Below are 11,889 nucleotides of genomic sequence, written 5' to 3'. Positions count from 1 at the left end.
AATATTTGTCCTTTTGTGACTGACTTATTTTGCTCAGCATAATGTCCTCCAAGTTCATCCACGTTAAGGCACAGTTATTTTAATGTCTAAGGTAACTTTAGTAATCTGAAGTCTCTGTGGGTCTATGGCTTGTGTTATTTTTGCTAGCTTTCATTCATGTGGTCTTATCTCTTTGTGTGTTATTTATTTGATTTGTGTACCAGACATTGTGTTAGCAAATTGTAGAAATAATACGACGTTTAGGATGTTATTACCGCCCCTAGAAAAGATTTACATTTGCTTCTGCCAGGTGGCTGGGGGTTTGCAGTCCAGAATCACCTACTCTGTTAGGGATTGAAATAATCTAAGACAGGATTCAGTTTCTGAAAAAGCTACTGCTAGTTTACTGTTGATTCTAGGAACCTGATCCTAAGTGTGGAAGTTTACCTTCTTGGAGGACCCTTTGACTCTGACTTTTTCCCTCCAGCACTCTGTCAAAAACATCGCCCAGCCTTCAGCCATTCTTCTTGAATTGCCAGATGCATTTGGGGGAAAAAGCTGTCCCAATTTGGGAAGGGAGGTTGAGGTAGCAGATCTCCTCTGTGGATTTGTCATATACTGAATGTAGGCCCAGTAATTTTTCACTGTTTACTAGGCCTTCTATGCCTTGAGGCAGTTAAATAAAGTTTTGCCTAGCTTTCTTCTCCTTGGCAAGAGGGCTAGTTTGAATTACCTAGGTGACTATTTGTTACGGTATTTTATCAGAATTAACATTTGGAATGTATACAATGAAATATGTTTCTTGTTTCCCTTTTTTTAAAAAAATTATTTTTTTGGTCGTCTAAATATTTGAATTCTCGATCAATGGGAGTTTGCTGTACATGGGCCAAGTTAGTAGAAATGATGAAATTACAGTTTTCAGTCATTCATTCTTTCCCTTTGCTTTCCAGAGCTTTAGACATTTGCCTGGAATAGCTGTATCATTTTGTAATGGAGAATAATTAACCATAAACCAAACTTACTCCTTTTGTATTTTTTTTTTTTTTGGTGGGGTGGTATTTATCGCATTGTTTTCATACTTGTCTTTCCTCATTAAACCATAGATAACGATTTTCATATTGGTCTTTTTTAGTAGATACCTACTAGATCTTAAATAAATAGGACTCAATTAAATGAGCAGAAATAAATGAATGTAACTTAAAAATATATTCTATTCCTTCATTTACCTTCATTTTGAGTATAATGGCCAGCACTCCCAAATACTTAACTTGTAAGAGCAGGTGTATGTGTTCAGAATTTATATGAAGTCAAGAACTGTATGTTAATATATTTTCCAGATTTTGTCAGTGTTAAGTGGAGATGCCTTTGGGACTGGAAAGAGTGAACCTATTGGAAATATTAAAATATTTTAAAAATACAGTATTCCTAGGACTTGATGGTGAGCACATTAGATAACAGTGACTCTACCTTTATCAAATTTAAGCAAACAACTCTTTTCTCTTCCAGCATCAAGAGTACCTAATCAGAGTTAATCAGTTTGCCCCTTGTTCTCAGAACACTTTGCACATGCCCCTAAAACATATTTGTATTATTTTTGTCTCTGTACTGGACTTAACTCAGAGAATGTTGAGTCTGCACATGTCTCAGGCATCTTTTAAGAGAAGACAGCAAAAATTCATAGTTAATGTAAGTAAGTAAACACTATATCCCATAGGGTACCAAGAATAAAAATATTTGAGAGAAACTATCTGCTGGTATTAGTGGCTAAAACGGTCATGTTTTAAGCTGTCATTCAATACAAGATTTTCATAAACTATGTCAAAGTTTATTTGACTTCGCAACCATCTGCTATTAACCTACATAGTTATAGAAGAAAAATATCTAAATAGAGCTCATAATAATTTTGTGAAGGATAATGCAGTCATGTCCCAAGATATACCATTTGGGTTAGAAGAATTTAACTTTAAAAGGAGTTTTATTTAGAACTTACTTTGACTTATAAGTAATTTAATACCATATTGGCCACTCAGTCATCTGAAATTTAAACTGTCATTTGGTCACTGAATTAGGGTTCTCCAGAGAAGCAGACCAACTGTGTTTGTGTGTGCGTGTGTACAGCAAGAGAGTTATTTTAAGGAAATGGCTTATTTGCTTGTGGGGCTGGCAATCTCAGAATCTACTGTCAGGTGGTAGGTGGTACCTCCAGCAAGATTTCTGTGCCTTAAGGCAGAATTCCTTCTCTTTGGGAAATCTCAATTTTTTTTTTTTTCTCAAAGCCTTCCACTGATTGGATTATCACACATTATCAAGAGTAATCTTTACTTGGAATGAACTGATTGTTAATATTAATCATACCCAGCCATGGCAGGATAAATAGTATATTACTCCACTGTTGCAAAAAGTCAAGGAAAGATTTATATATGGAAGGAAACTTTGTTGGTTACCGGAGATGGGAGGGAAAATTCCTAGATAGTTATGTGCGGTGTGGTAAATTACTTAGTGTGGCTTTTCTACCCATAAGTCTTTGTAAACTCCAAGGTGGAGTTTGCCATGAGCAACTGAGCAGCTCCTGTTTGCTAAAGTTGTCCACCTGGAGTATTTCTGTTGGGGGTGGCACTAAACAATGTTCTGGGAGGTTCCCACTCTTGCTCAGGTACTTAAGAGTTCTGATGCTATGATTGGCTAGTTTGGCCACTCTGCCAGGCTCAAAAGGAGGCCTCCTAGAGGCAGACCTCTCTCTCTCTGACTGCTGGAAGATGTGCTGCTAAAAGAGACAAACACTCCTGAGACACACGTTGCTGGGAAGGAGATACAAGAGACACGCATTGCTGAGTGAGACACCAAGGGACACGAACTGCTGGGAAAGAGACTGAGAGACTGTTGGCTGAGGGACAGTGGGCTGGGAGAGAGACTGAGTGTTTTTTCCCTGAACTTGAATTGTAGCCTGGTGCTTCCCTAATAAGTTCCGTAACCTGTGAGTTCTGTGTGGCCACTGCAGCGGATTATCGAACCCAGGAGAGAGGTGGTGGGTGCTTTGGAAGAATGGTTGGTGAAAGGGCTGGAGGGAGGCAGCATGTCTGGCCTTGTAGGAACAGGCCTTGGGTTACTGATGGTAATCCTGTCTTCCTCTTGTGGGGTTCTAGGAAGTCAGAATATGTGGCCTCATTGTCCTTTTTGCTGTATGTCTATGGGATATATACACACACATATACATAGACCAGCAGGCTGTCGTTCGAACAGAACAAGGGGACACTGCATGTTTAAAATCAAGAAGGAAGTGTGTGTCAGGGTTGTATCCTTTCATCATAATTAATCATTTTGTATGCTGAGCAAATCTGAGAATCTGGACTATATGAAGAAGAACGTGGCATCAGGATTGGAGGAAGACTCGTTAACAACCTGGGAAACACAGATGACACAACTTTGTTTGCTGAAAATGAGGATGACTTGAAGCATTTACTGATGAAGACTGAAGAATATAGTCTGCAGTATGGATTATACCTCAATATAGAGAAAACTAAAATCCTCACATCTGGACCTATAAGCAGCATCATGATAAATGGAGAAAAACTTGAAGTTGTCAAAGACTTCTTATTGCTTGGTTCTACAATTAACACCAGTGGAAGCAGCAGTCAGAATATCAGATAACATAGAGCACTGGGCAGATGGGTTGTAAAAGACCTCTTTCAGGTGCTGAAGAGCAAAGATATGTCCTTGAAGACTAAGGTGTGCCTCATACAAGCCTTGGTATTTTCAGTCACCTCATATGCATGTGAGAGCTGGACGATGAACAAGGAAGTCCGAAGAAAAGTTGATGCTTTTGAGTTGTAGTGTTGACGAAGAATGCTGAAAGTACCATGGACTGCTAAAAGAACTAACAAATCTGTCCTGGAAGAAGTGCAGCCGGAATGCTCCTTGGAAACAAGAATGGCTGTGGTGAATTGCTTATGTGGCCCTTCTAGCCATTGTCCTCCATTTTGTGATGCATTGTAAATCCTATTATCCATGCCTGTTTGGGGTGGTGTGGTAGTTAAGGCTGGGTATCAACTTGGCTGGGCAGCTGGTATAGGTGGTTCCTTATTAATGACTGGCAATTGGCTCTCTGGTGGGATTTGCCCTGAGCAACTGAGTAGCTGCTGATTGTTAAAGCCATTCACTTGGGTTATTTCTGTTGGAACAACACAGGTGGGATGTTTCTTGAGCCCTTGCCTTGCTGGAGGGTATAACTCAAATCACCACCCTTAGCTTCCTTGATGGTATACCTACGAATCTCCTGGGAAGGTTTGCCTTCTTCTTGTTCCGGTTCTGTGTTTTGGCTCATCGTCATCTCACTGCTAGATTTGGGGCAGCAGCTGTTATCTGATCTGCTGATTGAGGTTCCTCAAACCCTGAGAATTGGGAGGATCCTCCAGACCTACTCACAGACCTGGGACTTGCCAGCCTGCCAGCCTCCACCACCACTATGTGAGAGGATCCCTTGGGTGTCTGTGAGTTCTGTGAGGTGTTACAGCGAAATACAGAACCCTAAGATGGGGGAGATTACTGAGAGGAGGAGTTCATGTCTGAAATGATGGAGTGGCATGGTAGTTTGGACATTTGGGACATCTTTAAACTCTGCCTCTTGGGGACTGGCCTTGTCCTGATCTTTCTAAAAGAAATTATTCAAGCAGTGGCTAAACTTAGTCTCACCTACTTTGGTTATGTTGTAAGAAGGAACCATTCCCTGGAAGAGAATATTATGCTTGGTAAAGTGGAAGGTCAGCAAAAAAGGGGAAGGCCCTCAGCAAAATGGATTGACACAGTGGCTACAACAATGGGCTCAAGTCTAGCAGGGATCGTGGAGCTGGCACAGGACCCAACAATGTTTAGTTCTGCTGTGCATGGGGTTGCTATGAGTCGGTGACGACTCGATGGCACCTAACAACAACTGCATGTGTGTGTGTGTGTGTGTGTATGCCAAAGATTATTAGTGGTAATCGGGGCAGGAGAGAGGGGGAAGGGGGGAAGATTTTGCTTGTGGGGCATTGAGTTTATGCTGACGGTGGTGGAATATTTTGGAGTAGGATAGCAGTATTGGTGGTGCAACATGAAAAATGTCATCAGTGTTCCTGAACTGTACATGTGGAAGTTGTTATGTTGGTGAATGTCTTGGTGTGTATGTTTTTACCACAATAAAAGTAAAAAAAAGAAAGAAAAAAAACGTTAATCACATCTACAGAATACCTTCACAGCAACATCTAGACTTGTGTTTGACCCAACAACTGGACACCATAGTCTATGCAAGTTGACATATAAAATTAAGCATCACAGTCATCTTACTGTCTTTATAGTATAGCTGGCTAAGTGCTGCCTTAATGATGACAGATTATAGTTTATATCAGTGATCTTTCTGTGTCATGTCTCCTGTGATGTATTGTTTTAATTTACTTCTTTTGGGGCCTTTTACGCAACCGATGTACTATGAGTGTACACTTAAGTGTCCAGTGTATAATAGCAAAGATAAGAGCCATATTATGAAACAGTTCATGAAGGGGGGAAATGTTTTGTTAAGTTCTGTTACACTAATGTTAACAAGTTAAGTAAGTATGGTCATGTTAGGTGGGATTTGGTGGTGATTTACATAAGTGAATGTTAGGATTCCTTCTCAAGAATGCATAGAGATTGTGCCTGTTGAAATTTAAAGTACTTAAATTTAAACAAGATAATTTCCCCAAGGAAGGTGTTTTTAGGAACAAATTCTACTTGTAAAGCAAGAGAATAATATACTTTTGGGAAGAAAAAATTCACTAAAAATTGTAAATTTTAACTTTCATGCATTGGACATTTGAATTTATTTTAATTTCTCATTATCTTTCATGATATTAAAATACCAGTTTAAATACATTATGTTATAAAATTTTCTTTTTTTTCCTACCCCCAAATACAGAAGCTCCACCATGAGGCGAGGTGGATGGAGGAAACGAGCTGAAAATGATGGCTGGCAAAACTGGGTGTGTTTTAAAAGAATAAAAATAATTGTGTTGAACTTTTTAGGTATTTTTCATTCTTATTTTATAGTATGGTTTTAAGGCATTTTCTGAGTTCTAAATCATTTTAGACATGTTTTCACAAGTGTAAATTTTTAAAAATTTCTGGAGGTTATAATATGTTTGAAAGCTTTAAACTGTTCCTAATCTTTAACCTCAAACTTTACTCTCAAGAATTTTATCCTGAAGAAAAATGTATAATAATTTTATTGTAACATTGCTAATAATACTGAAAACCAGGAAACTACATAAATATTCAGTAGGAGATGGTTGGTGAAATAAATTATCTACACGTTGGATCACTGTGCAGTCATTATTTAGATTTACATTTCTTAACCTGGGCAGATAGTCTTGACTAAAGGATATGAAAGGAATATTATATATGATCCCTTTATTTGCAAAACCTCTGTGTTTTAAAGCATAGACATAAACTTTGAAAATAACATCCCAAAATAGTAACAATGAATGAGATCATAGCCTGTTTTAATCTTCTCCTATGTTTTCCAAAAGAAAAAGTTTCTGAAGACCTGAATTCAAAGCAATCAATGTGACAAACTTTCAGGAAAAGTATAGCTGAATTCATATATTTGTAAAGGTCTTTACCAAGAACAGTAGTGTTTTTACATTCTCTTTGAGGCTGTTATCTGATGAAGATAGTTGTTGTTGTTGTTGTTTGCCACTGAGTTGGACCCGACTCAGAGCAACCCCTCCTTGGGTTTCCAAGGCAGTATCGCCACGGAAGTAGATTGCCCCATCTTCCTTCCGAGGAGTGGCTTGTGGGTTTGAACCACCAGCCTTCTGGTTATCAATCAAGTGCTTTAGGCACTATGCTACCAGAGCTCTCGATGAAGATAGTACTGCTATTAAATTGATTGATCAGATCCAGAATTTAACTACTGAATCATTTCTTGTATTCTTATCCACATGTGCCACATTTGTGAAAAGTTGCACCGGTTGTCTAGTTGCTTAATTTTACCTGACGTAATTAATTTTAAGCTCTCTATATACAGGGGATAGTGGAAGCCCTGTTAAAATATGCTTTATTGACTACTCATCAGATTTCTAATTGGTTTAAGCTTTAGTGTAATTTCAACTAGATTGTATAGGTAGGAACAATATCTTGTGGCATTCATTTTATTGTCTTTGACGTATCTTTTCCCTTTTTAAAAGTAACTTTTATCACCAGAAAAATGTGATAAAATTACTGAAAATTAAGTTGACAGGGAAAAGTCTTCCTTGACCTACATGCTTTATTGCCTTGCGATTCATGTTAAGGATGTCATTTTTATTCCTTGGTCAGTAGCACAGAGTAAGCCTGCCTCCTATGTATAAGTTTATTTTAAAGAAAGGGAGAACATTGGTTAGAGGGCCCTGATACTCTGTTAAGGGTGATGGAAAAATTTGGAAACAGATGGTGGTGATGGTTACACAACATGGTGAATGTAATTAATGTCACTTTATTGTGCATTTAAAAAGTGTTGAAATAGCAAATCTTTTGTGATACATATACTAATACGTATATTAATAACTACAATTAAAAAAAAAGGAGGAGAGAAAATATAACTTTTGAAATTGGTTTTCCTTTTCTTTAATTCTAGGGTGGGTATATGGCTGCAAAGGTCCAGAAATTGGAGGAACAGTTTCGATCAGATGCTGCTATGCAGAAAGATGGAAATTCATCTACAATTTTTAGTGGAGTTGCCATCTATGTTAATGGATATACAGGTTGAGTACTTTCACTCTTTTAGCATGACTTTCATTAGGATTGAGAGTGTTCTAAAATTTGTTAAAAATAATTTATTCATGTATATAAAAATGGCTTTATTATGTAAAAATAAAAACTTCTGCTTAGATACTCTACAATTTTTTCCCTCCTATTCCCTCTGCCATTGTCTTTTTTGTTTTATCTTTTGATCTAAGTACCTAGTTTAAAATGTCTAATGAGGTTTAAAATAAAAACAATAGTTCTCTTGATTGAAAAGCTGATTGGAAGCTCTTTGAACATGCGTGCCACACTATAAACTTTCAGGAGGATCTGGTAGGGCCTTTTTCTTGGTGAATCTCAGCTACTGTCCGTAAGTCCTTTTTTTGTGTGTGTGGAAGGAGGGACTGGTCCTGTTCCCCAGAGAAGGATTTTTTGGTTTCTTAGTGGAGAATGGTCTAAACTTAGCTTTGAGCTAGGTTGCCCACAGGCAAGGAGAGGGTCAGAATTCTCACAGATTAGGAAGGAGAATTTCATTTATTTTTTAAAAATAACTGTGCCTATTGTCATTGAGTCTAGTACATAAAATGGGTGGTGGTGGTGTTGTTATGTGCCACTGAGTTGGCCCCGACTCATAGCGACCCCTTCTTGGGTTGCCGAGGCAGTATCACTACAGAAGTAGATTGCCCAGTCTTCCTTATAAAAGGGGTAGGATAGTCTTTCATTTTTGAGAGTCGGGGTTGAGATCTGGGTAGTCTCAACTTGGCTTTTAAACAGAATTTCAGCCATGAGCTTCATATTTTCAGACCGGTTCATACATTGTGTTTTGGAGGTACCTAGTGCCTATGTTTCATGGATTTTTTTTTTTTTTTTTTCAGTGGCATGAAGCAATCTCTTTCTGAGCTTCCACTTTGCCAGGCTAGATTTAGCTTTTCCTAATCTAATCCTACTTCTGTAGTAGTGATACTGCCTCGGAAACCCACAGAGGGGTTGCTGTGGGTCGGGGCGACTTGATGGCACAAAACAACAACAATTTGCAAAGTCAGTTACCCTTATCTCTGATTTTACTGCTGAAGTTTCCTCTTTATTCCCTTGGCAGTTCCTTTTCTCTCATGATCATTTTATTTTTTGAAAGGAATGCTTTTAAATGTTTGTCTCAATCTGATACATATTTTTTCTCCATGCCTCAACTCACAAATAGCTTCAGGGCTCTGTTACACTTCTTGATGATCTGATTGATTGGTTTCATACTGGTTAGGTGACTTCTTTTGCTCCTGTTGGGCTATGACACCTTGTATTTATCCAGATTTTAGCATTTATTAGATGTTACTATAGTTACCTGTTTACTAGACAAGGGCAGGAACTACATTATCATCATTGTTGTATCTTTGCTGCTCCACATTGTTTTGTTTAGTATTAATTGATACATTTGCCTGGGTCAGTTGGGGGTAAGGTGTGTTCATGGGAATTAAAAGTTGTCAGGCATCATTGACAATTTTGTCTTAGAGTATTATCAAGAGGCTTACTCTGGTTTTCTGAGTTTGTCTTTGTACTTTGGCTGTTCTATTCATGCCTTTGATTCCATGGACTGGAATTATATTCATCCATTAAGACTCAGATTAAGTTTTGCCTCCTTCCTTAAGCCAGTCCATAATGTTTAATATTTCCTTAAATATCCTAGCACTATTGCTAGAAACATTTGTTTTAGCTCCTGAGTTTTATCTTGCATTTTCAGGTCTTATTTATATTAAGGTCTTATTTACATATTAAGTTCTTTGGAGACAGGAGGCCTCATTTTATGTAGTAATCCCTTGCGAAACATGAATCAGAGATAATACTTCAGGGCCTACATTTTCCATTTCCTCAGGTTTTCATTATTCACATTTCTGCTCTAATGTTACCTTCTCTAAGAAACTTTGCCTGACCACCCTTATCTTTATGTGTATCATGTCCTCCAGTTGCTCTCTTCTAACCTCTTCATTTTTCATTTTCTAGCTTTATTTTTCTTCGTAGTATTTATTTTTACCTGAACTGATAGTATTTATCTAACGCACTTTCTGTCTCCCCACTACAGTGTAAGTACCATGGAGCAGGGGACTTGAATCTTGTTCATTGTTGTATTCTTGGTGCCTAGTACTGTGCCTGGTGCATTGTAGATGCCAAATAAATGTTAGTTTTGTGAATGAATGAATAATTGATTGAATGGTTGAAAAACAGGGTTTTGTATTTGGACATCAAAATGTTAAAATCATTTATCTTTTTTACTCATGCTAATTCAACTTAATCTTCTAAAATTTATAGTGTTTAGTAAGGAATGGGTTTATGCAGTAGACCATTCTAGGTCTTCTGAATTGAAATCTTTGGGAGATAGGCTCTGGCATGTTTATTTTGGTAAACACTCTCAGGTTGTCAGTGCTCCTGCTTTAAAGCTTTGTTGTGTTGTTGTTATGTGCCGTCATAGCGAACCCTCCTTGGGTTTCTGAGGCAGTATCACTACGGAAGTAGATTGGCCCATCTTCCTTCCGGCTTTAAATCTAGTGGACTGTAAATGCTCTCGTCTTTGGGGTACAGATTGGGCAGTTAATATGGAAAGAGGTGTTTTACTTATTTTTTCTTTTTCAATATGTGGATAATAGACCAGGTATTTTCTTCTATTTACTTTATTTTCCAACTTTTTATGTTGAGCATAATTTTAGTAGAAAAGAGAATAACTTTGAATAAGTCTGAGATTTAGTACTTGTTTTAGGAAACATGCAATTACACTAGAGCCTTTGATATTTGCTTTTAAACTCAAAGATGTTTTGTAGACATTTCTCCTGATAAGATAGGCTATAGAAAGAAGGAAAACAAATAACTTGGATGAAATTTTCTAAGTATAGTGTATGGTGGAGTGTATTCTTGTTTACCAAAGTCTACTTTCCTACACATTCAAGTCAGGCTTTGGCTATGTTTAGCCAAGACAATGTGAACAGAAATGTTACGTACTATATTTTTTGCAAATAACACATGCCTTTTACATTTGTTTGCCAACCACACTACCTCTTCCCCAGGTATTTTCCTAAGTGTGTAGCTATGCCAATTTCTTTTCACATGTTGCTGTAAAAAAAAAAAAAATTAGCATAGTACTTTATCAGGTGGGGGAGCAGTTGGCAAACAAATGTAGAAGACAGTGTTAAATTTACGAAAAAAAAAAAATACAGTATCACTTTTGGGGAAAAAGCTTTAAAAGCCAGTTTGTACTTCACCATATCATCCTTTTACTGAAATGACTGGTAGTGTTTCAGATAGAGGTTGCTTCATCAGTTTGGATCAGAGAGTAAAGATGGTATGGAGCCACAACTCTGTGGACATTGTGGAGCTTAGGATGGATATGTTGCATGAGGGAACAAGAAACATTTGATGTTGCAAATTGCTGAGATTTACAAGTCATTTGTTATTACAGCATAACCTACCCAAACTTCTCTGAGCAGTATCTAAAATGGTGAATGGGAGAAATATTTTTAAAAAGTGTGCTTATTATATTTTGTTTTAAGTTTTCTAAAATTGTAAGCCTTGCCTATATTTTAGATCGGAATCCCTGGGTGGCACAAATGGTTAAGCTCTCAACCACTAACTGAAAGGTTGATGATTCGAACTTACCCAGAGATGCCTCCGAAGAAAGGCCTGGCAGTCTGCTTCTGAGTGGTCAGTAATTTAGGTCAGAGATTGACAGAATTTTTCTGTAAAGGGCCAGAGCTTTGTAGGCCATGTATCTCTGTTGGAGCTATAGGCAGTCCCCTGGTTATGACATCCAACTTATAGACAACTCCTACTTGCCCTTTAAGGAGCTATGGTGGCATGGTGCCTAAGGCATTTGACTGCTAACCAGAAGACTGGCAGTTCAAATCCACCAGCCACTCCTCAGTAGGAAGATAGGGCAACCTACTTCTGTAGTGATACTGCCTTGGAAACCTGCAAAAACTACAAGGAGGCCACATGTTCTGACCTCCTCTAATCTCACGAGAGGAAGACAGGATTACCAGCAGTAACCCAAGGCCTACTACTGCAAGGCCAGACATGCTGCCTCCCTCCAGCCCTTTCACCAACTGTTCCTTCCAAGGCACCCACCACCTCTCTCCTGGGTTCGATAATTCACTGCAGTGGCCACACAGAACTCACAGATTATGGGGTTTATTAGGGAAG

The 11,889-nt window shown here is 38.1% G+C and overlaps 1 protein-coding gene across 1 annotated transcript in view; it reads left to right on the top strand.

Moving 5' to 3' along the window:
• The first annotated feature begins 5,915 nt into the window (after positions 1-5,915).
• REV1 (REV1 DNA directed polymerase) overlaps positions 5,916-11,889 on the top strand; it is an 88,338-nt gene continuing 82,364 nt past the window's right edge. Inside the window, exons 1-2 of the mRNA XM_007959471.2 lie at positions 5,916-5,969; positions 7,604-7,730. Of these exons, the coding sequence (XP_007957662.1) occupies positions 5,916-5,969; positions 7,604-7,730 (181 nt within the window). The remainder of the gene's footprint in view (positions 5,970-7,603; positions 7,731-11,889) is intronic.

The sequence above is a fragment of the Orycteropus afer genome, unplaced genomic scaffold (assembly GCF_000298275.1).
Source record: "Orycteropus afer afer isolate SDZICR_OR568_19922 unplaced genomic scaffold, OryAfe1.0 scaffold00017, whole genome shotgun sequence".
Lineage (NCBI taxonomy): Eukaryota > Metazoa > Chordata > Mammalia > Tubulidentata > Orycteropodidae > Orycteropus > Orycteropus afer.
The sequence above is the reverse complement of the archived record's forward strand: the minus strand, read 5'-3'. Positions and strand labels throughout refer to the sequence as shown.